The sequence below is a fragment of the Phycodurus eques genome, chromosome 20 (genome assembly GCF_024500275.1).
Source record: "Phycodurus eques isolate BA_2022a chromosome 20, UOR_Pequ_1.1, whole genome shotgun sequence".
Lineage (NCBI taxonomy): Eukaryota > Metazoa > Chordata > Actinopteri > Syngnathiformes > Syngnathidae > Phycodurus > Phycodurus eques.
The window spans coordinates 9409740-9434962 of NC_084544.1; the positions used below are offsets into that span (position 1 = coordinate 9409740).

The 25223-nt window shown below is 42.1% G+C and overlaps 5 protein-coding genes across 6 annotated transcripts; 3 read left to right on the forward strand and 2 right to left on the reverse strand.

Annotated features, from left to right (window-relative positions):
- Positions 1–347: 347 nt before the first annotated feature.
- Positions 348–1710, forward strand: LOC133395935 (cytochrome c-b-like). The gene is made up of 3 exons (XM_061665246.1): positions 348–604; positions 866–1043; positions 1453–1710. Exons 2-3 carry the CDS (start codon positions 875–877, stop codon positions 1602–1604), a joined length of 321 nt encoding a protein of 106 aa, XP_061521230.1. The 5' UTR covers positions 348–604; positions 866–874; the 3' UTR covers positions 1605–1710.
- A 915-nt stretch (positions 1711–2625) lies between these two features.
- wu:fc38h03 (acetylcholinesterase collagenic tail peptide) lies at positions 2626–9107 on the forward strand. Of its 2 annotated transcripts, XM_061665244.1 has the most exons (18): positions 2626–2819; positions 4093–4214; positions 4324–4436; positions 4504–4614; positions 4691–4735; positions 4851–4877; positions 5578–5649; positions 5837–5899; positions 5963–5989; positions 6127–6171; positions 6274–6309; positions 6380–6460; positions 6548–6644; positions 6718–6857; positions 6958–7077; positions 7145–7274; positions 7579–7681; positions 8342–9107. In XM_061665244.1, the coding sequence occupies exons 2-18, from the start codon at positions 4112–4114 to the stop codon at positions 8409–8411; spliced, it is 1383 nt and encodes a 460-aa protein (XP_061521228.1). In that variant the 5' UTR covers positions 2626–2819; positions 4093–4111; the 3' UTR covers positions 8412–9107. The 2 variants fall into 2 exon arrangements, with proteins under 2 accessions (XP_061521228.1, XP_061521227.1); XM_061665243.1 differs by having other exon boundaries at positions 5837–5989.
- Positions 9108–10063: 956 nt separating this feature from the next.
- Positions 10064–12856, forward strand: LOC133395812 (peptidyl-prolyl cis-trans isomerase FKBP14-like). The gene is made up of 4 exons (XM_061665017.1): positions 10064–10362; positions 11015–11175; positions 11535–11662; positions 12166–12856. The coding sequence occupies exons 1-4, from the start codon at positions 10169–10171 to the stop codon at positions 12322–12324; spliced, it is 642 nt and encodes a 213-aa protein (XP_061521001.1). The 5' UTR covers positions 10064–10168; the 3' UTR covers positions 12325–12856.
- A 205-nt stretch (positions 12857–13061) lies between these two features.
- LOC133395804 (WAS/WASL-interacting protein family member 3-like) lies at positions 13062–21230 on the reverse strand. Its single transcript, XM_061665005.1, is given in 9 exon segments — positions 13062–13762; positions 13856–13957; positions 14799–14936; positions 16146–16368; positions 16370–16824; positions 17401–17562; positions 18511–18643; positions 19477–19581; positions 20992–21230. Coding segments are annotated over 8 exon segments (1338 nt in total). The 5' UTR covers positions 19561–19581; positions 20992–21230; the 3' UTR covers positions 13062–13721.
- A 1967-nt stretch (positions 21231–23197) lies between these two features.
- Positions 23198–25218, reverse strand: LOC133395789 (uncharacterized). Its single transcript, XM_061664982.1, has 2 exons — positions 24898–25218; positions 23198–24203 (listed from the first exon to the last, which is right to left on the reverse strand). The coding sequence occupies exon 2, from the start codon at positions 24195–24197 to the stop codon at positions 23829–23831; it is 369 nt and encodes a 122-aa protein (XP_061520966.1). The 5' UTR covers positions 24198–24203; positions 24898–25218; the 3' UTR covers positions 23198–23828.
- Positions 25219–25223: the final 5 nt, after the last annotated feature.

The window sequence follows — 25223 nt, forward strand, 5'->3', positions numbered from 1 at the left end:
AATCACTAAAAGTTGAAACAATATTGTACTGTGTACACTGTTGCCCAATGTTGCTTCAAGCTAACTAGCTTAGCTTGCCACTGACGAGTCTGATTTTTTTTCTTAAATCTTTATTTAACATTATAATATATACAACAATATTATAATGTACATGTAACAAAATGGGTAACTATTACACATACAAAAAATATAAAGAACAAATAAACAGAAACAAAATAGACACATGCCAGTGGTCACGATTAAATTTTGTCATTAACATTACATTTGGCAATATTCGCCACCAACGACGAACAGGCGTCAGGTGCGAAATCGTGACGTCACATATACGCGGAAGTGTTTCTGTTTGTGATAGCCCGGTTTACCTGTAAGGTCAATAATTATTTATTATTATTATTATGATTAATGTTAACATACAATGAACCCTCACTTGGATGAATCACAGATGACTCACCCAGACAAACACGCCCTCCTGAAATCCGAGATGTTAGTTTGGAGAGTTGGATAACGTAAGCCCCAGAAAAAAAGAAAGAAAAAAGAGAAAAAAAAGAAGGGTGGTGCCTCTTATGTCACGAAGTTTAGGCTCCATACCTGAACGAACGGAAAGGTAAGGATTTTTACACTTGTTTACTGAATCCAAAAGTTTTTTCCCCCTTCTCTCCATTTAATGTCACTTTTTGAGCATTCTGCCTAGATAACTGTAGTAGATGATCCAGATACACAAACATACTTAATGTCTTGTATAGTAGACATACCACTGGTCCCTATGTTTACGTGTACATGTAATGATCATTATTGAGAAGAATTCAGATCATTTATTTTGTGCACACAAATAAATTGTTCTTGGTGTAATTTCTTCTCTTCCCAGCTTGTGGCCATGGGGGACGTGGCTAAAGGGAAGAAGGTGTTTGTATTGAAATGTTCCCAGTGTCACACTGTGGAGGAAAGTGGAAAACACAAAGTAGGGCCAAACCTGTGGGGTTTGTTTGGGAGGAAGACAGGACAGGCACCGGGCTTTTCTTATACACGGGCAAATATTGACAAAGGTATGACCCACTGAATTGATGATACATGTTTTTGTTCATTGTTACTTCATGTCGTACAATTGTTGTATTATAGTATATTGTTTTGAATTTCTTGAGGTTTTCCTGTGATTGTGAAGTGCCATACAAATACAGAAGAAGTATAGTCGCAAAATAGTGTTATTTGAAGATATACTCGTTTTGGTTTTAGATCTGCGGTAGTAAATTGTTTTTAACAATGTCCCGATTGTTCAATGTACAGCCATTGTAGTAATACTAGGAAGTAGTCATTTGTTTTTTGTTTTTTTACGTGTGACTGTCTTCAGAGTTGCAGGTCTGATCAGGCAGAGCGGCTCTCTTTGCAGACTCTGATAATGCAGATCATTGTATACATTTTTATTACAAGCAAGTAAAGTAATGCTTGTTTTTCTAGGTATTATATGGAGTGAAGAGACTTTGATGGTCTACCTTGAAAACCCAAAGAAATATATTCCCGGTACCAAGATGATCTTCGCTGGTCTCAAAAAGAAAAGAGAGAGACAGGATATCATTGCATATTTAAAGGATTCCACCTCACCCAAATAGACGCACGACAACTGCACATGTATTCTGTAGCTGTGGACAATTTGATCAAGATTCTGTTGAACTACAATATTAAACTATTGATCACATAAAAATGTCTACTACTGGTCATCGCCATCACTTATTACACACATTTGAATTAAACTTTACAAGGCCGAAGAATTCCTCAGGTATATCTTAATGTTGTTTATTTATAGTAGTTTATTTATTTATTTTTATTTATCTATTTATAGTAGTATTTATACAGTAGCTTTAGCAGGGACGCCCAGACTTCCCTCTCCCCAGCCACTTCATCCAGGCATTCCCAGGCCAGCCGAAGGATGTAGTCTCTCCAGCGTGTCTTGGGTTGTCCCCGGGGTCTCCTCCCGGTGGGACGTGGCCGGAACACCTCACCGGGGAGGCGTCCGGGAGGCATCCGAATCTAACCACTTCATCTGGCTCCTCTCGATGTGGAGGAGCAGCAGCTCTACTCTGAGATCCTCCCGGATGACCGAGCTTCTCACCCTATCTCTAAGGGAGAGCCCGGACACCCTGCGGAGGAAACTCATTTCGGCCGCTTGTATCCAGGAATCTCGTTCTTTCGGTCACGACCCAAAGCTCGTGCCCATAGGTGAGGATAGGAACGTAGATTGACCGATAAAATCGAGAGCTTCGCTTTTCGGCTTAGCTCCATCTTTACCACAACGGATCGATACAAAGTCCACATCACTGCAGACGCTGCACCGATCCGCCTGTCGATCTCCATTCTTCCCTCATTCGTGAACAAGACCACAAGATACTTAAACTCCAAGATACTTGAACTGTAATAAAAAAACAATAAAACAAATTAAAACCTTTTCCACGATATTATACTATATTTATTTAATTAAATGAAAGAATAAATGATTGATTGAGATTCACCTGTTATGGACTTAAGTGTCCAGCAGATGGCACCATTTCCCATCGGAAGACACCAGCCGCATTGCAAATGATGGCCATCAGTGCCAGTCGCATCCTCCGCGTGTCACTTCGGTCGGCTTTTCAGAACCATTGGGATTGAGCTGCGCCTTGCGCCACTCAGTGTCCTCTTGGAAACATCATTCCTAGAAGAGAAGTTTGTTTTTTTTCCTGCAACGACGTTATGCAAGAAGATCGCCGTTCACTGGATCGAGAATATTTACTTTGATAGGCATCTCTTTTCGGTGGAAAAGCCAGCGTGGCTACAGTTTGCAGTGGACGGTAAGAGAGATCACGAAAAGCATGACATTGCGACGTTTTGAGATGATAGTTTAAGATAACACCTGACACGAGTGAAGCAATTGCTCAGGTGCAGTATCGTTTTCCCTTAACTTGGCTCAGTATGGGGCAGCCTCTTGGATTTGCAGTCTTTGCATACTTGCAACTGCTGCATTGTAGAGCATAAGGGGCTTTATTTGCATTGATGCATATGTCACATGCTTCATTGCACTTGCAACGTGCAGTCAAGTGCACATCAATTTAAGAAGGTAAAGGTTTAAAAAGAAGAAGGAAGCAAACATAAACTGCATGTTACATGAATTATACTGTAGGTGTTGGAAACTGCAAGGCAAATGTTATGTAACCAGTGCAAAAGATTTTCCCTGTTGAACACATCATTGAGTGTTGTGACTCCCATAATTACATACTGTTCATTTTCTATTCCCACATCGAATGTTCTGGGTCAAATTTGACCCAGGTTGAAGAATATCCCCATAATAATTGTCAACGTATATGAAATTATAAACTACAGATCTTTTCCAATTATATTATTGTTTGTATGTATGACATTTATAAATGGTTGTGTAGTCCTTAATGTTTCAGAGAGAAGGAAAAGTTCATTTTTAGAGGAAAAACATCTACTATTACTAATACTGTCTGTGTGCCATAACCTCAGTAACTGAAACGTCCGCTCAGGTAGCTTCACGAGGTCATGGTCCCTTTTGATTGAATAAATTGGCACTTTTGTGGATTTTTAGTTTGCTACATTGCAGGTACTTATTTTTGCAGGTGCAGAGCTCCTGCACCCTCTAAACTGTATGACTTCTGTTCCTCATGTTTAGTATGTATGATCATTCTTATGTTGTTTCACTGTTTTAAGATTCCCCCATTGTCCTTCAAAGACCTTGTGCAAATGTGGTGGTAACATACAGTTCTAGGACTGCTTCAAGCGCCCTCATGAACACTGTTACACACATTTATAGCAGGTGCACTTTCAGTTTTAAGATTCCCACCATATTTATTTTGGTAGACAAGGATCAAATGTCAGCTTCCGTATACACAAATATTGAATCTAGCAAAAAGAATGACATTTTTAAATATTATTTTTCTTTGTGTTTTGGGTCACTTTATGAAGTCATCAAATAAAAGGGTGATATTTTTATTGCTGTCAATTGATAAAACTCTTTGGTTCAAATTTGAACCAAAGAGTATGTAAAGATTAAGAGAGCCAGCAGTAGCAATCACCTCTAAATGTGTCATTTGTTCACTTTTAAAGGGTAGAATCCACACTAGAGATGGATTTGGTGACATTTGCAGTGTCTTTCCACATTCTTGTGAGTCCTGGGTGGGCTACGTCCCATCACTCCTTCATGGACAGATCCTTCACATCTCACTCAGGTAGGATGTTCGAATGTGTGTGTGTGTGTGTGTGTGTGTATGTGTGTGTGTGTCATGATGGCAACAGGAAGAGCAGTGTGTGTAACAATACTTGCATGTTTCTTCCCAGTCCTCAAGTTGCTGGATAAGCCAATGAAGTTTGAGCCCTGTTGTCTGATGTCCCCACCTCCTCCTCCACTCTTCTCACCACGCCCACCTCAGCTCTGGAAGCAGGGCAAACCTGTAACTGTCACACGCACAGCAACATATTTGCATGGAAGGGTTTCTTACGACGCTTTCTCCTTTGAAGGATGGTGACAGCGTGCTCGTGCCGGCAGTGTTTCGAGGAGAGGCGCAGCAAAATGAACTTCCGCTGATACCGAGGTGCCCAGCTGGGTCACCGGGACCCCGTGGCCCAGAGGTGGGGAGGCCCTTGTAAAGCTGAAATAAGTGGACAGGTGTGAATATATGTAAATGAATGTCCCGTCATCTTTCAGGGTGACAGTGGCTTGCCTGGCATACGGGGACCAAAAGGGGAAAAGGTGCATTTTATGGTTTATTGGGGCATTCTTTGATATGCGTGTGTGTGTGTGTGTGTGTGTGTGTGTGTCTATGTGTACTCATGTTCCTCTCTCTTCCCTCATTTTTCTTTCTCAGGGAGAAATTGGACGTCCAGGGTCAAAGGTGAGCCACTCCACCTCTCACGTACGCTGTCAGCTCATCTCTTCCCAGTCCATCTTGGAATAATGGGGGCTGGATTTTCTCCTTCGATGTTGTCCTCTCAAGCTGTGTGATAAGTCAGTTGACACAGTCCGAAGAGCATAGTCCGCAGCCATTTAAATGGGTCACGCAGGATTAGGCCGCATGAAAAGACGTCTGCTCTCTTTCTCCACCCTCCTCTCCTCAACGCTTTCAATTTTTCTTTCAACCTCTTTCACTCCTTTCTACACTCCTGTTTTCTTGGCCCGCACCCATTATACTACAGTCTTGGTACTGGACTCCAGTCCTGCTGAGCAATCCATTTCAGCTCCTTAATCTCCCTAAGTGCTTTTTACTCTCAGCCAATGATAAATCACCCCACACAGCAGCAGGAGCAGCAGGTCCACTGTGTCCCGACAGGCTGCTGTTCATTTAATGACAAGCAGGCAAATGAGAGCACACTGCTCGGCATGGCAGCAGCCACGGGACCCCCATACAAGCATCACATAGATGTTTTGTAATGTATTAGGCTCTCCTGACTGCAAAGCACAATCCACAAACCTCAGGGGTATATTTACAGCTAGCACAGTCATCTGTTGTATCTGATTAAGGAATCATAGAAGGTCAAACTGTTATTTCCAGGCATTTATATAACACAATGGTATCATCTGCCAATATTTTTTAGGGACGTACTGGAGCGCCGGGTCTTCCAGGGAAACAAGGACTTCCAGGATGGCCTGGTCCACAGGGACCCGTGGTAAGTGTTATGTTTTCATCAGTGTGAGTTTGTTGTTCGTTTGTGTGCAACTGCCTGTCTACCATTTGTTATATCAACTTGGATTTATTAACGCTATATCTCTACCCAATAAATACCCATTAAAAAAATAAATAAAAATACAACTAGTGTGGCATCGAAAAGACTGAGCTACTTTGTTTTTTTTTAGGGTGAAAAAGGAGACCCAGGACTCATGGGACTACCAGGACTGAGGGGACCCCCAGGACGGAAGGTAAGCACCCAATTTGCTTTTTTAAAATTGATGATTCATTATTATATTTCTCTTTTCTCAAAGGGTATGCCTGGTTACAGAGGAGAGAAGGTAGGTTTGGAATTGTTGTGCAAAATATCTGTTTGTTACTACTAAAGACTTTCTCTTTAAACCTGAAAGCCAAACATGTATTTTGTTCGTGTATGTGAATCTATAGTTGATATTTGATCCATTTTTGTTGTGAAAAGGGGGATAGTGGAAGCCCAGGAATAGCAGGATCAAAAGGTGATAAAGTAAGAAAACCATTTTTCCTTTATCACATTCATGCTAATTTATTGTATTTTGATGTCTTTATGTTTATTTTGACTGATTATTCTCATTCTGTCACTCTTTAGGGCACCACTGGTTTGCCTGGAATGCTCGGTCAGAAGGTATGGAACAAAATTCCAATAGATGTTTTGATTTCACTCAATATTAACCCATACCTGGCACTTTTTACAGGGTGAACAAGGACCAAAGGGAGAGACAGGGGTCCCAGGCAAAAGAGGACCCACTGGGCGACCTGGGAAGAGAGGCAAACAGGTGAAAATACCGACATGTAGGATGTCTGAGTCACTCATGGCAAATATACACAAATCAAACTTGGGGATTTTTTTCTGGTTTGGTAAGGGAGAAAAGGGAGAAACTGGAGCATCAGGACTTATGGGCAAACCTGGTCCCCTTGGTCCAAATGGCCCACCCGGTCCACCCGGTCCACCAGCCGCTGGTAACTGTCGCACATCCGGTGGCTATGCAGTCACCACGACGCTTGTGTTAATCCACCACTGTGCATCTGGCAGGTCTCTATCTAGCAGGGGAAAAGGGTGAGAAGGGTCTTCCTGGCCCACCTGGTCGCTGTGAGTGTGACACTTTTCTATTAGCGAACAATGCTCCTTCTGGAAGCTACACACAGGAGGAGATCCCCAACCAAGTCCCCGCCGTAAGGCGACATTCACATAAAACTGCTCATTTCATAATTTGAAGTTAATTTCGCTGTAACTCATCAACCCCGCATTATTCTTTTATTCAAATATTTGTAGATATTTGTGGTGAGAAACGAGGAGGAGCTGGGCCGTCTACATCTGGATCATGCGATAGCATTCAGGAAGGATCAGAAGGCACTCTACTTTCGAGATAAAGATGGATGGAAGCCCATACAGGTGAGGAGGAAATGCAAATCTGAATGTGCCACATAAACAAACACATGCTAATATATTTCTTCTACAGCCCTTCCAGCAATTCCAGTCTACTGAGAAAGTACCAGACAGAGTCGGTGTGTGCGGAGATGGGAAGGTGCAGCCACAGGATGGAGAGGAATGTGACGATGGAAACCAAATTGTCACCGACTCTTGTCTGAGTGAGTCACATTTCTACGCATGATCTGGCTATTTTTGGAGCTATTTAATTACAATATCTCTATGTTTGAGAACGCTGATCTGCTTTCCAATACATACCGTGTTGACAAATATACAGAGCCACAACACTATAAAAGTAACAAAGAGCGTCCTTGATGTTCTCTTCCGTAGCATGCATGCATCGCCACATTCTACCTTCCTCCTCAATTAAGTTCGCTGCAAAATGCTGCACTGGCACTCAAACTTTCCTCTCTTTCACTCCTTTGTGGCTCTTTGCCATTTTGCCGTCTTATGCCCTGAGTCCAGACTGCAAATGGGCCTATTGTGGAGATGGTTATCGACATGAAGGCATGGAGGAGTGTGATGGAAAAGACTTTGGCTATCAGACATGCAAATCCTATCTTCCTGGGTAAGATCACAGAATCCAAGATAGCTTCATACAAGTGCTTTCTGTGGGTGTGATTCATCTGCGAGATCAGAGCAGTGCATTATTGCAATGAATGTTATTAGAATACTTGGCTCTCCATCTATCACCATTACCAACGTACAGTAGAAATAGAGTAGTATAGTAGGCCCCAGTGTTCATCAAAAAGGGGTTTTAGTCCTAAAAAGTACTGTATGCAGTAGTTAACATTATTGTAAGCCACCGTAAAATTCGGCAGTTTGAACATTAACACTTAAATGTAGGAAAACGAAAAAACTGGCCTTAAAAAAAACTATTAAAATGTATAACACGTAAAAGTTAAATCAAATGTCTAGCTAAATTGTCTAATTAAATAAGAGTCTGAAAACAAAAAGAACGTCAAAGATTACATGCAAATGAATTGTACAAAAAACTTACAAGAGAACTTTTCTTACGCAGTGATTCTTCTGTGTACCACGAGAGTTACACGTACCACACTTTGAGAAATATGGCTGTGGAAATTGTTTCCCCACCTTTATGGTTTTGACAAAAAAAATATACGACCCGCACTTCTTCAAATATGATGACAACTAGAATTACACAGAATTTGAATACACTTACACATGAGTGGCATTTGCTTAATATCGTCCTCTGCGTCTTCTACAGATCCTTCGGACAGCTCAGATGCACCGAGTCCTGCGTCATCGATTCCACCGGCTGCAAATACTTCACCTGAGCTGGACACACGGTGCAAACTTTGTTTTCATCATTCAAGAGGAATTCTACTTCAGATTTCACTTGAAGTCTCACCTCATGTCCCTGAATATTACTTGATGGACTGAGAGAGCACCAACAGGAGTCTCCTCTGCTCTGTGCCATGACATGAAGAATGGGAGTCAGCTATTGGATCAGCTGTTGATTATTTTGTTGGCCTCGGGGATCTGCCACACACGCTATGGTGGGAAACACTTCAATGATTGTATGAAATTATTTGCTGACTGTTATTACAGACATAGGCTGAGCATCTTTGATAACGAGAGAGAGAAAATGCCTTTTCCAAAGGACTATAATATTGCTACTACAGTATGCAGAATGCTTTAATCATGTGCAATACATTAGACATCATATATTTATAAGGTGAAATATTGTGTTATTGCATGGAAATGTGTTCCATCCGAGCTGTAAATAGAGTAGCCAAAGTATTAACCTTTTGAAATGAATGTCTAAATATTTGATAACGCAAAAGAGCAAAACAGTAGCATGACAAAACACATTGTCACACACACACGCACACACACATTAACCCGTCCATACTGATCACTTTCCATGCACGTAGTATATTCCAGGTCAATTTTGACCCGGGGCAAGAATATCATTATAATAATTGTCTATATCAAATGATGACCTATGGATATTGTCAATGTGTATTAATAGCCCGTCCAACATGAATAAATGGATGATTACTCCTGAATCAATTTTTCAGATAAAAGGGAAATTGCATACTTCTTTGCTCGTGTCAAGGCAACCTCCGACCTTTGTATGACTTCTGTTCGATCGTTCTTATGCTGTTTTACCGTTCCGAGATTCCCCCGTGACCCTTCAAACTACGTAACTGTAACGATATGCAATTCAATTGACCTCAAAGCAGGCAGCGTATAAAGAATAATTCTAAATCTTCATTCCAACCTCCGATAAAGTTCAAACTGAAGGTGCTTCTGACAAGTAAGTATAGTATATGTTTGCACAAAATAAGGAAACGAGTAACAAAGCGTTGCTCACGATTAGGGAAAATAGTAAGATACAAACAACAAAATAATAGATATAAACCTAAAGCGCTATTAGAAAGTAGGGAGACTAGCAATCAACACAATTTAAGCGACTAAATGAGGAAGGAGTAGAGCAAGTAGGAATAAGAGGAAGCCAATCAGGTGTTTTCCTGGTGTGGCCACAGAGTTTAAGACTGCTACTGCTACTTCCAAAGCAAAGGAAAAAATGCAAGCAAAAGCCAACTAACAGGGAAAAAAAACACAACTCAGAGTGGATCTCTGAACACTGTTATAACGGTCCCATTTAAGGGACACACATTTAAGTCATGTACTAGTTTGACAATTTCAAGATTCCCACCATGTTTTTTAAAAATATTTTCTTTTTTGCGAATTTTGGATCACTTTAGGAAAAATCATCAATTTTCAGAGTGAAAGAAATATTTTTGAAAAATGTGCTATGAAATGTCAAAACGGGTCAAAATTTGTCCTGACCAGTATAGCAAGGGTTAATTAGGCGTGTCTCGATTCGCCTGAGGGGGATAGTCTGTGTGGGCGGGGCTCGAGTGGAGAAGGCAACCAATCAGACGCCCATTTCCTGCAACAGAGGTTACCGTGTCTGACGTCACTGCCACGTCGAAGTGTCCGCGCTTTGCAGCGTTGCAGTGTGCACGCCGAGTACCTTTTAAATCCACGTATTTCCACACCGGTGTCCCCCTGCGAAGAGGCCATGCTGCTGCCGGTGCTGAGCTGGTTCTGCTCCGCCCTGCTGTCCGCCGTCTGCGGCGGAGCTCTGCCGGAGGCGGAGGTCAAGATCGAAGTCCTGCACAAACCTTTCCTCTGTCATCGCAAATCCAAGTATGGAGACATCCTGCTGGTGCACCATCAAGGCTACTTCGAGAATGGAACCATGTTTCATGACAGGTATGCTTATAAAATGGGTTCACGTCATTCAAGATGTGAATAATCTACAGTACATAAACACTGCAACATTGCATAGTAACAAGCAGTGTAGTGTATTGAAGCTGTGCCATTGACTTTTAGAGCGACAACTGGAAAATAGTTGTACTGTACTGTATTATGCAGAAAAGTACTCCCACTGTACTTAAGTAGAAGTACAGAATACTTGTAGCATATAAGGCTGGTAAAAGTAGAAGTACTGGCTCAACTCCTGTGTATAAGACTACAGACTCTGAAATGTACTCAATATCAAAAGTAAAAATGGATTTTTACTGCCAAGTATGCTCGTTTTGATAACTCGGTAGTTGGCGCAACAACAAAATAGGTTCCCCCCTCTTTTAGCTCATGGTTGTACTGAAAAGGGGAAAAAAATGTTGGTTATTTTTTATGTTGTGAACAGAGTAACAAAAATGTGTAAAATGGACGGATCTATCGGTGTTGTGTGCAAACTTTACTATTTGACACAACCACACACACTTGTTTAGGCATGCAACTGTTTAAATGTTATTCTGTTGTAAAGAATATACACATGTGGTTAGGTCATCACCAGCAGGAATGATTGAGACAGTGGGTGCACCAAATGAAGGGCATTTTCTTTTTCTGTTCGCGTCTCCAGTCGCGCTGATCCCGCTGAGGGTGACAGACTGGCAATGTGGTTCACATTGGGCATCAGGGAGGTGATCAAAGGCTGGGATAAAGGCCTGCAGAACATGTGCGCTGGAGAGAAAAGGAAGTTGATTGTACCTCCAGCTTTGGCCTATGGGAAAGAAGGGACAGGTACTATCGAGCCCCCACATGGATGTTTTAGCATCTGTACTACCTTCCTACAAATGTTCGGCACGTTTATATCTTGCATGTAAACGTGTGTTGTTGTTTTGAACGGCTCTTTAGGACTCCCGTACTGATTGAAGGGTTCAGTCAGTATTGTTTTTTTTCTTACCGTGGAGCATGTGAGCAATACTAAAGCTTGCCCTGGTAAGCGCACTCAGCAATAACGCTTTATGATTAACAGCCACAAAATGCTTCAAAGGACACTTTGTAATGAACCCACTTTTCTTCAAACTAACCCTTAAGTGATATCAAGCTTGTTGTTTATAGATCTCAGCCTCTCACTGTTTGACCTTGTCTGTTGTTAGTTAAAATCCCTCCTGAAAGCACCTTGACATTCATCATTGAGGTGCTTGAGATCAGAAACGGGCCAAGGTCGCACGAGTCCTTCCAGGAGATGGACCTCAATGACGACTGGAAGCTTTCCAAGTCGGAGGTGAATATTTTCAACGCTTCAAAACAGATGTGCAGTTCCTCCCAATAAGTTGCATATTTTCAATGCACTATACACTTTACTCAGCACAATTGAGCTTTACGTACTATTGAATAAATAAATACCCTTCCTGACTGCAACATTTGCATCTGCACAATAATAATGACGGAGACATGTAAATAAAATACTGCTCAGTTTTGATGACCCTTTCACAAATATTTTGATTTTGTAGAACTACACTAGATCACAATATTTTGCTCTTCAAATGTAACTGATCAAGCAAAATATTGGAAAAAGCACTCAGTATGTGGTGCAGTACTATGCCAATGAAAACCACAATAATAAACATATTGTGAAAATGAATACCTCTCTGACAGTGTCAATGTAAACAGAGTATTGTATTCTTTGTAAAGTCAGAATTCTGGATGCAGCTCTTATATTGGTGTACCTAACGAAGTGTTGATTTGTGCGCACCCTTTTATTGAGGCATGGTTTTGTTCTGGCAGGTAAAACAATACTTCAGGAAGGAGTTTGAGCATCATGGCTACCCTCCCAATGACACCTTGCACGAGAACATGGTCCAAGACATATTCGCTAAGGAAGATGAAAATAAAGACGGCTTCATATCCGCCAGGGAGTTTACTTACAAACACGATGAACTTTAAAGGTGCAAGGTGTCCTGTCACTTTCATACTGTATTTGTTCACTCTCCTCCAGTTTTCCGTATCTGGCGCATTGACAGTTTTCAGGTTACCTTTGTGTCTGTTGGATGCGTGACATTGAACACATTGTTGGTGAAAATGACTGAAGCTACTGTTTTTGTGAAGTGATCTTTCACAAACTTCTAACTTTGTTCTGGCTGGTCACCAAATGTGGTTTTCCTCCAGGGACCTTGTATTCTTGTCAAGCTTTGTAATAAATTCAAAAACTATATTTAAAATGTGGGAAGAATAGCTCGCATAGGTTTTCACTGGGTACTTCCTCCCTTATTCCAGAAATATCCATTTTAGGTTAATTAAAGTCTCAAAGTTATCCATAGAGCATGAATGTGAGTGTGATTGTTTGTCTGTATGTGGCCTATCATTGACTAGTGATCAGTCCAGGCTGTCACGCCTGAGGTCAGCTGGGATAGGGTCAAGATCACCTGTGACCCCAATGAGGAGAAGCGCTATAGAAGAAGGATGGATGGATATATAAATGACCTGTTCTGATTTTGCTGTTTTAGTGTCACAGAATGAATGACAATCACAAAAAAAAAAAAACAGTTAAGATAATATCTGTTATTTGCATTTTTATTTTCTATAAAGAAAATAAGTTGTTGTAAGGTCACTTGCACATTGTCTATTTCAATCGGTGCGATCAATAAAGTGACCTAAAAAAAAAAAAAAAAACTTCATCACGTGATTTACAGTACCACCTGATGGCCAAGAGGTGTTACTGTTGTCACAGGTCTGGTTAGTACATTTGAAAGAGGAATCCTTATATCAAGTAAATAAAGTCACAGTAGAAGTCCACTTATAGTCCACATTCTACAATTAAAGGTACTTCTATTTCACAAATATGTTAGAAAAGCCTGTCATACAACAGTATTGACCACAGCAAGAATCCAAAATCACGCAGACTTGGTTGTGTTAAAATTGAAGAATGACATTATTAAAATAGTTTCTAGTAAACAATCACATAGTGTATGTCTTTATCAGCTATAATCAGTTTAAAATGTCTGCAGATTTTGCCACTGTGCAGATCAGTCTCATTCTCACTCATTTCCTGTGCACATGATGATATGCTCAAACCGTTTCAGAGAAACAATGTCCAGAATAGCCCCTGAAAGGCAGTCACCAGAGACTGTGCGTATGTGCTCATGACGATGATTAGGGAGAGCCCTCCTCTCACTCACATTGAAAACATTCCAGTCCAGAAAAGGTCAGAGGCCACACACTGTAGTACGAGGTACATTTTACACACAAACACAATGCCTGCCTCCAAACTGAAAGTCCTTGGCTCTTGTGTAATTGTCAAGGGTTTCCTAACCTTTGTATCCAGGAATTGTGCGGGATGAAGCTCATCTGAGGTGTGACCTTATCCCTTGGGGGGCAGGGTTTACTGTTAAGAAAGGATGGAGAGTGAAAAGTAAACATTACGGAATGAAAACAGGAGAGTCATTTTTGCACTGCAGATTTTTCTGTGCTGCTATACCTCTGTTTTCTTTGCTTGGGTAGATGCGAGGGAAAGGCTTGAATTCATCTGGAGGAGGTAAATCTTCAATAGGGTGGAACTGGAATTTGGATTCAAAGTCATCTGGATGGGGTGACGATGCAATTTTGGTGTCATTTTCAGATGCAAACTATTTTATCTTTTTCCACTTGCAACACCAATGCGTCATTTGTATGGTTATGTTTTGGATAATGAAAGATCTGTATAGTTCAAGATTTGTTGCGTTACCATGCAGGCATGGAAATATCTGTTATATACAGTGGATATAAAAAGCCTACACACCAAAAATCAAATTCCAGGTTTTTATGGTACAAAAAAATAGACCAAGATAAAAAATTTGACCTGTTTTCACATTCGATAACCCTTGGTGCAGAAGTGAGTTGAGGAGCTTTATTTAGACAAAAGTGGTCCTTTGCTGCCATCTTGTGGCATTGAAAGGTAATCACAGTACAGCATAAACATTTTTAAAGCGGGGATCAATTACTTGCAGATTTTCGAAATTCACACTTGGTCCCCATCCCCCGCAAATAGCCGCGGTTTACTCTAGTTGTAATAAGAATTATTATTATTATTTTTTTTTTATAGCTGTTATATATTGGATTTCATTAGCCTGTGCTTCACCAGTCCAGAGTGCTGTCTCACTCTGGACTTGAACTCTGAACTGGATAAGCAGTAGAATATTGATCCATAGATAGATGGAAAGATTTTGCAGGTTTACCTAAATGTGCCTACATTTCCTGAAATATTTGTCTGCCCCTTTGTTATGAACTGCCGTGATCTTTTACTGAAGAAAGTATGTCCTTCATAGGGACATTCTTTTGCTTGCATCCTCGCACAAGTCAGCAAGAAGCACATTTAAGATCTAAGGCCACTGTAGTTAACACTATGCCTTTTTTGACGCAAATGTTATTTGTCATAAACTCACCCAGACTGTGCAGGTGTCCATTCCTGACACCGGAAGGGGGCAGGGGAGGTGGCGGCGGAGGGGGAGGAATTCGGCTGGACAGCTCAGTGGAGGGTGAACGTGCCGGAGGAGCTGGAGGAGGAGCCAGACGACTGGCACCTGCACGCACGTGGGGAGAACAGAGGAGTCTCAGAAACGTGATCTTTAACATGAAAAATGCATTTAAATTGGATATACTGCTGCTTAGTCATGTTACAACACCACATGAGCTCCTGTGCATATCTATCTGTCGATCCATCCATTTTCTACTCATTATCCTTTTCACGGTCGCAGGTAGGCTGGAGCCAATCCCCACTGCTGTGAAGCGAAAGTCGGGGTACACCCTGGACTGATCGCCAGTCATATAGACAAACAACCAATCACACTCATTCCCACCTAGGGAGAATTACTGTATAGGTTTTTCGCACGTTGAAGAAATATATTGAACCCGCAGAATACCTACATAAGCACAGGGTAGAACATGCAAACGCCACACACAAAGGCCTGAGCCAAGATTACAATCCAGAACCTCTGACTGTGCACAACCATGTCATCCCCTGTGTATATATCAACCAGTGACGAGTCTGTTCCAGATGATGTACTGTACATGGCACAGTTGCGTGCTGTTCTATTGTTGTTGTTGTTTTGGGAAGAGATAAAACTACTTCCAAACCAGCACCAGAACACTGCCTGTTTGGTATCTTAGCAACCAGTGCCAAATGTGGGCAAGCTGTCGTCCTTGTGCCGTCCTGGGCACTGCTCCGCGGTGAACGCCACGAAAACCAAGTGCGGTGTGAAAAGCGATTAAAGCCACCCTCAAGGCCCAGGTACTAAACAACCCGCCACTAATGTCAAATATAATCGATATTGACAGTACCGTAAAAACTAATCGTTAGCCTTATAGCATATTTGATGAAGTCATTTTTATTTTATTGTCACAATATAGAGTACATAAAATATACAAATGTGCTTGATTTTTTTGTCTGTTTAGATTCGTAGTCATCCATGTTATGGTAATCTACAAAGGTTGAATAGAGGCAACCGGACTCTTTTTATTTGCTGATTTTCTTGTGTTACTTTTTTTTTTTTCCTGTTTTCCGAAAACATTCACATATGACTTGGGCATTTATTCTATTAGGCTAAGAAAATGCACAGTGAATGCTATACGAAACATATACTGTCCCTGTGTATTCAATATTTTACCGGTAATGTTTTGGTGAGCATCGCATTGCCACAGAGTATAAGATGAAGTTATTTTCTGTGTTCTTCCACCTGGTCACAACCATTCATGCGACACAATTATTATTTCTTGTTAAGATAAGGACTAACCTGCACTTCTAGGCACGGCAGGTGGCCGTCTGGTTGGAGCGTTGCAGGGGTATGAAGGCGGGAGAAAACGTATGGTCGGCGAAGGCACTGCAGGAATTCTGGGCGGGGGCGGCGGGAGACTGGATGGGCAGCTCGGGGTGTATGAACTTGGGAGAGGGGGAGGTGTGGGTGGGGGTCCTAGAGGGCTATAGTCACGCAGAATGGGAAACCTTGCAGGTTCAGAAGTGGAAAACAGAGGGCGGTAGAGGGTAGAAGGCCCAAGAGGAGCGGTCCCCAGGGAGAGAGGGAGGGTTGTAAGGTGGAGGAGGGGGTGGCGTCGAGAGTTGGCCGTTGGTGGCGTTCTGGTGGTGTTGGATGGGGAGCCAGGTGGGCTTTGTGACCTGAGATGGGGGCAGAGGGGGTGGGCAGGAGGGCGGAGGCTTGCTGGAAGGGCGGTCGTGGAAGGCTTGGGGTAGGGGTGGTGGAGGAGGAGGTGCAGAGGGAGGTGCGGGTGTTGTCGGCAGAGGGGGCGCGTCCAAGGGGAGAGGACCAAGATGCTTGCTGCCGTGAGTCGGGGAGGGTGGCGCCGAGGAGGAGGCGAGCGGACGGTGGCCGACCTCTCCGAGGGGGCCGATCAAGTCGGCCAAAGCGGGCGTGTTCCACAGCGGCTTGAGGGAAGCTGAGGAGCTCGAGCGGGACACTTCAACACAGTCACACAAGAGTTGTCGTTTATACGGCCCGAATCAAAACAAAAAATATATTACGGTATATATTTGTTGACAGTTGTGCCTTGACTTATGAGTGCCCCAATTTACACATTTCTAAAAGGGTTTCTAGTTGCCGATGGATGCCCAAAGATGGTGTCAAACGACTACGTGTGTCTAAATGAAGCTTCTCAACTCACTTCGACATATAGTTCCTTTGCAACAAGATGCCACAAAATGGACGCAAAGCACTACTTCTGTATAAATTAAGCTCCTCAACTCACTTCAACATAGTTCCTTTGCACCAAAAAGTCACTTGGTAGTACCAAATCAATTCTGTCCTGCGAAGAAAACAGTGAATAGGGGAGTTTTTCAGCAAACAACAGAGGGTGGGATTTTTTTTTTTAAAGGCGAATTTGCGAATGGCAAACCACGACCATGCGGGCGTTCACTGTGATGGCATTTCAATGGGGAAAATGTACTTCTCATAATGTACAACGAAATTGAGCTACGAGCTCAGTGACAAAACAAATTAAACTCATAATTCAAGGTACCACTGTATTTCTACCAACCTGGCGTCTTGCCTGCCGAGTCTCGTTGCCCTATCGGCCTTAGGCTTGGAAACCCCCCCGCAAAAAGCCCACCTAAGGATGGCCCAACGGGTGCTGTGCCTCCAAATGAACCCTGAGCGGCACCAACATTGTTGGACACGTCTCCGCTTGTAGCTTTGGGCTCTAGGAACGACATACATGCAACACGCATTCTAAGACGATAAAAACAATTAAACTAGGCATCGTTAGTCCAAGTCTTAATCGACAGCATTTTTCTTTCAATACAGCTCTTGTATTGGATGCCTTTTGATTGTGCAACTACACCTACATTTATAGTGAGTGTATTCAATCACTAGTACTAAAGTTTGATCATATTATCCCTATACTGGCCAACTTGCACTGGCTCCCGGTCCACCTGCGATGTGATTTTAAGGTTTTGTTACTTACACATAAAATATTACATGGCATAGAATCATATCATGTGACAAATGTCGCCCACTCGACATCCATTGCAGCCTGGTCATCCTGGAAGGGGGATCCCTCCATCTGTGATCTTTTCTCAAGATTTCTTGGAGTTCTGTGGGCCTGTGAAGCCCTTTGAATCTCTTAAGCGATTGAATAAACCTGGCTTGACTAGTGCTCTGAAGCGCTATAGACTATACGCATGTCTGGCACTGCGGAACCAGTTTTTAGCAAGTAGTGGTACCAATTTACAAAATATGCATGACTGAATATGCAATTCAGTGCAGAAACGTGTGCAGTTTTTTTGATGTGGTCAAGAGGAAAAAACATTTACCATGATGTGTGTCAAAAAGCATATTAGATAACTAATATATTACATATGAATACAACTTAATGCAACATGAGTCCTGCTTTGTCTTAGCAGCTTTAGATAGTAATTTCCTATTCCGTCTGCATCCTTATCTACACTCTTATGACATTCCTTCTTGAAGTGTACACTTGGGTGTGCATGTGCGTGTCTATACTGCAAGTATGGCCACAGAACTACACGGGCAGCTTATGAACTACACAACTAAAGCCTTAACGATGAACATGAAGTCATTTCCATCAGTCAAAAAGCATACGAAACAAGTCAGCATGTTTGCGCTGGTACAAGGTTGTTTCTCTTACTGTCCACAACTGGGGCACTCCGGTCATTGACCTGCGTAACTTTCTTGAGCCTGGCTCCCTTCTGGATGTCGGCTAACAGAGCAATCCTGCCACCTCCTCCACTAGATTGGACTCTAGGAGACTCTACTGGAAACTGTGACACAGACAAATATGATTATCATTTGTCAGCACAGTGTGACATTTTCACACATCAGTCTCAATGGGACCTCTTGCTGTCCTTCCTGCACTCTTTGTCCTACATTCAATAATATGATGAATATACAGCTGCAAGATGAATATGACATCTAATAACAATTCTAGGGTAATTTATATATCTATATATATCTATATCCCATAACTTGTATTTAGCGGCCTTCCTCATCGAACCAAAATTTGCATCCCTCTAATCAAACATGAATAAGTTAGGTTGCTTTGACGGATCATCCAAAATTAAATATGCACTTATTTTTAAAGAATCTTTTTCCCACTCATTGTCATCATGAGGCCAATTTCAAGTCTCTTTTTTTTCTAGGTGACTTATCAATAATATCGTCATCCCTTCAGGAAGATAGACACATAAGCTACCGGTTTCAGCTAATACAATCAAATACCCAGTAACTCAAAAATTTGATAGTATTTCAATGTTATGAAATATTGAGACTTTTAAACATTGGTGATAATTCTCTTCATGTTCTTAGCATTATGTCACTGTTATCAGTACTTTCCTTTACTGATTGATTGAGGATAATCATAATTTTCCTGCCACATGATGAGGCCTGAGGGGATTTGAACGCAGACTTAAGCTACAAAATATAGTTTCTCAGAAGGGAAAGACGTCACCATGTGGAGACTGTGCACCTTCTTGGGAAACATGACCCTGAGCTCGTGTATATATCTCCATCAATAATGCAAACAACCTCCAGGTGTGAAGCCAAGAGAGAAGGACAAACAGTTTCAATCAAAAAGTCTTGAGGGATATTTTCTTACTAGCGGAGGGGCAGTGCTGGGGGGTGGCGGGGGAGGTGGTGGTGGAGGGGGCGCCGGTGGTGGAGGTGGCGGGGGTAACGGCATGTTTGGAGGCTTCCGCTACACCTGTACAAGACAACCATGAAACAAATGTCATCAGAAGCTGCTACTGTGCACACGAAACACTTTAGTTGACCTCTCGCCCGATTCTCTGAACAGGAAGCTCTTTCGGCAGCATACAGCGCAAAACAGGAAACAGAAAGCTCTCCATCCTCTCTGGAGAAGTCCGACACACTACCCCCCCCCCACCCCCCCCCACCCCCCTTCTCGCCCTGTCTTCCCACAGTGCCCCATGGCTGGACTCGGAAGAGGAACAATGGTGTGTGTTGTGTGAGAGGTAATAGACTCCCGTCCTTCAACGCCTGAAAGGCATTCACTGCAGTTTTGTGCTGTACTGGATGAGAAACCCATTGAGGATTCACCACAGGAAAATTGCACGACATAAATGTATGTTTTCCATGCTAGTGAGCAGGAAGCACTTCTTTTTTTTAATGTATACTTTTTCACAATTCTTAAGCGACTGTTTTCCCTGATTGGCAAACAATGAACGCCTTGACTTATCTGTGAGGAATTTGAGCGTGCTTGTCTCTGGTAATTTAATAAGCAACAATAAACCTGCATGTCTCTTTTTTTGCTTGTTTAAAGACTGCAAAAGTAATGAGACATGCCTTAGTTCCAGTTTCAGCTTAAGGTTTTAGCTTACCAAGCCATTCTGACAATAATATTAACCCGTAAGTACTGATCTCAACCCCATCAAAAACCTCTGGGATGACCGAGAACAGAGAATGTGAGCCAGGCTCTCACTATGCAACTGGCAGGTTCCTCCGTTACTATTTCTATCGTCAAAAGTGTGTCAGCCATCTCTGTGACACTGCCAGCGAGGACTTTTAAACAGGCTAAGCTGACCACAAGCTTGCCATGTTGTGGAGGAACAGATGGAAGACAGCTCAACTTGTAGACCACTGACTTCCTCCTATAGCAAAATGACCTGACAGTTGGGGGAATAGCAGCCAACAAAACGCATGATTCAAGTCACTTTTTCTATTTTTTTTCAACTAATGTACACATAAGGATAGCATAAGGTTGGCACCATGGACAGAATTACCTCATCAAAAGTAAAGGTTGTGTCCGTCTGACCATATTACACACACGAATATGCACTGACCAGCCCCTTCTTTAGGTACATTGCTGCCATTGCAAATGGAGCATTATCTTTTCAAGGCAAACATTTTGATACAACTCTTGTGTTGGCTCTCATTGGACTCTGCAAGTGTAGGGAGAGTAAAGGGAGAATTAAACTTGCCAACGCATCTAAGAGTTGTTGTTTTTGTTGTAAGGAGCTGTAAAATAACATTTGAAACTTTAAGATGCACATTGAAAACTTGCTTTTAGTATTGAAAAACGTTTTATGGGCATAAACACAGCTACTTTAAACGTTGAAACACAGTGTGTTAGAAACAATGAACTTGGGCCTACCTTCACAAAGAGTGAGCTGTCCACCTGCTTGCTTACAGCAAGTCCTCAGCTTGAAGGCGCGCAACAAACTGACCTCATAGTTTTATTTTTAACCCGACGGGTCGGCTCGGCTGTCTGTCATTAACTGAAAAACTACCTGCAAAAACCTGCAAAAAGTTGTGAAAGGGGTTTAGTTCCTTCTCTTTTATGGTTACGATGCAGCCCTGAGCACATGAACAGTGGACTATTGATTGCTGCAGTCGTTCTTCCACTATGTGCACTCTGCAGAAGTCTAGCAGTGTAACAACACACATTGCAGAAGGGGGCAGGACGCGACACAACTGGGAAGAAACACTGGGAGGGGAAATATTACTATAGCAATGTTTCCCAACTTTTATGAAGCCAAGGCACATATTTTACATTGGTGGAAAAAAAATAAAAATCTCACATTACACCACCAAACAAAAATGTCACCAAAAGTATATACTGAAATAATAACATTAAATGGAAAAAAAAAGTGAAATTGGATAATTTCTCATGGCACACCTAATGATCTGGTATGGTTGGGAACCACTGTACTAACTAGCAGAAAATATGATATTACAATAATAATGATCTGAATCTGAATCATCTTTATTGGCCAGATATGTTTTTAACGCGTGGACTTTGTCACCAGTAGTTGGTAACAATTGGAAACAATAGGAAAATACCCTATATATAAAACATCTATATTTAGGACATATATACAAACCAGTCATAAGGTGCTTTATAACAAGACTAAAAAATGTACAAAGCGCAGGCGACCATTAAGAAATGTGTACAGTGGACTACTGTAGTCATGCTGATCAACAACAGAAATATTAAATTGTGCAAATTGCTTCAGCAACAATGGGGTAATAATGACACTACAAAGTGAGGCCAAAACAATGGCTGTCTTCTTAAAGATAGGTTTTTGCTTTGTTGGCTTCATTTATGGTGCAGTACTACAGTACAGTATTTATAACGCGGTGCTTAATAGGCCTATAATCACTTTGCTATGCCACAATGGACAATGTTTTCTACAAACCTGATATTTATTTGGCATGGTATTCACAATGTGGTTTCTTGTTGGCACTTTCAACTACCTGGCAGTCCATTACCGTGACATATGATTTTGTAACATCACCCATCTGCGTTTATTTTGGCCCAGTGCCATTCTATTGTCTGGCAGGTCAATAAAACTGACATTTGCGTGCAGCACCCCCTGGGGTTGAAATCATGACACGACAGCCCCGAGTAAACGTGATGCAAGGATTCTATCATGTTCCAATGCCTACAGAAAACAGATGCCACAAGACAGCCACGTGATAGTTCATTTAAACTAGTCATTTCTTGACTTGACTGAAACAAATAGGTGGCGGGATCGTTACGTTGCCGCATAAGAATTAATGTTGCAGTATGTGACAGGAATGCAGTGACACAAGCGTGCTGCTGCTCCCTCTAACTGGGAAACAGCAAGACTAAAGGCCTCAGTTTGACGTACACTGCACTGTCATTGCCATTCAAAGTCTTGTGTAATCATTTTCAAAGCTGCCATTCAATCATTTTTATACTTTTTGTATGCATAACGTAGGATGAAATGGTTCACGTTTGACATCTACAGTATGTGGTTTGTTGATTGAATGCAAAAGTCAATAAAGCCTTGCAAAAGTGGTGGATTTGAAATTGATGACATTGTGACGTAGTTTTGTCAATTAACGTTCAAGTAACCGCGCGTTTCGTGGTGGGTGCCTACCTACTCAATTCATCTGAATGGCAACACGGATTTTAAGCGAGCAAGTCTCAGCCGCTGCCAAGCCATAAAAATACATTCTATAAACTGTGCATATGTTGCATTTTGTAACGACCCTTAACTATTTTCAGTTGCTTTCATCAGCGATGATCACGGCAACAGCGATCCAAGCTTGAGCTTATTTACATATCGCATAATAATGAGAAATCCAACCGTCTCAAATGCCAGGCGGAAAGGAACTCCTAGTATAGTTTGAAAAAGGAAAGTTGAGGCATTTCCAACCACAATTATCATGCAAACTCGATAAAAGGACATGAAAGGTTATATTTAATCAATCAAATCTGGTAGAAAAGGACCTTTAATTTCAGCTCCCCGCAACTCCCAACAGGATAATCGGTATATAAAACAGATGGAGGAATGAAATGTCAAGGATTGAAGACGCACGTACACACTCAGTGCAGCAACAATTTGATTTATTGCTCATGTTACCTTCATTTCAATATTTACAAGTGATCTAAACACAGCGTACCATGAAAACAAAACCCAACCTCGGAGGCGGGATCACATCTTGGCAAATCTTGTTCTTCTGGAAATAAAACATCAGTGCTTAACTTCATAATACACACCTGTGTTAAAACCCATTCTTGTAAAACCTTGCTGGATTTTCATCCTTCATTGGGGGGGGGGGGAACATAAGGCACTTAGGTTCTCATCCTTAATTTTTTTTTTTTACACTCCTAACAAGTCATTTACAACTTCATAAACATCCCTCAAGGCCTTCCAACTGCACATCCTTCATTTAGACATATATTCAATGTCATTAACACACATGCATGTAAAGGGAAATATTTTACATAAAGAAGAGGACACTGCGCAATTTCACTTCATGGGCTCGGTATCACAACGATTGACTATATACCCATCTTTGCTGTGACCCTCCGGTCCTCTCCGCTCCTTGTCAACCTTCCTCATCACCATCGCAACCAACCTACAGAACCTTCTGTACACCTCAAGGGAAGGAAGCCTTTTACTTCTCATCTTTGTAAAGTCATTTTTGTACCATCAATGGCCTCTTCTCAGCGATCAATCACCGAATGTCGTCTTTCGCCGGCGCCACGTTCTCAGTGCCTTTATCCTCGACGGGAAGGCTGATGCGTGCCCTTCTCTTCTCTTTAAACCGGCCAGAGCGGGACACTTTCATATTTCTGCGGCAAGTCTGATCGTTGAAGAGGGACTCCATGTGGGAGTCGTCGTAGGTCTCGTTGCTGAAGAGGCAGGAGCCGTTGGTGGACTCTTGCTGGGACAGAGACTGCTCCGTGGGGGTCTTGGAGTCTTTGGAATTGTCTTGTGCAAAAGGGTCGAAGTCTGCAGACGAGTAGGGGGCACTTGAGTCCTTGGGGCACCCTGGCTTCTTCTTTGGCATGAAGGCCTTCCACCATTTTGCCCTCTCTGTCATCTCTGACTGCAGAGGGGAGACAGCGGAGACAATTGGGCATCAAGTAGTACTTTACATGTAATGTGATATTATTATTGTAGCAGGTGCAATTTACAATGTAAATCCGGTCTACCACTATCTTCAATCTGCATGCTTAAAATTAAATCATTTAGCTCGGTGACGCCACGGCACATTGGTGTGCCTGGAAAACTAGCCAATTGCATTTAATTGGCCAAAGAAATGATTATTTACTGCCAATGCATCTTTGCTGATCTATGTTTTGAAAGTGACGTATAATGACAGGCAGAACAACTGAATTGCTCTTCCACTAGATGCCAATTAACCTGTGTATCCACTTTGTGTCATTTTTGGTGGGTGTGCGGTGAGATTTTTTTTCCAGTGCAAAATATGTCGCTTGGTTTATTCAAGGTTGCCAGTGGTCGAGCTAAACTCAACACAATCGGGCTTGTCCATAGTCACACAAATCCAATTTTCATGGAGAAAGGTACAAATGTGACTATATCTGATTTGTAAACAACCGACCTGTGATTTCATTCGCTTGTTGGCTCACAATTTGTGTCTGCCACGGGTGACTTCCCACCTACTAATCTTGTGAAGCCTTCTTTGTAAAACTGGTTTAATGAGTTCGATGTTGGTAAAGAAGAACAAACCCAAGCCGGGATTCACATGTGGATTATGTGCCCCCCAAAAAAGCGCTTACTTGATGTAAAGCAGGAGCTGACGACACCTGCGATGACCCAAATCACGACGTGAGACTCTTGATAGTGATCAAATTTAAAGCCACCACCTTGCACAAACAGCACAGAGAGCACTTCTTCAAATGGTGCTGTATAGATTTCACGCCTTGTCTCCTCTTGTATCTCGCCGGTAAAGATGTTGTATCCTCGCTCAGTTAGTTAGTCCAGTCAAATGTCTCACCCTTTCCTTTAATTCGCATGAAAATGACATATGTGGTGTCACTTTCCACCGACTGAACGAGCAGGTTTCCGTCTCTGAAACTCTCACGTCGGTCCAACTGTGCTCACT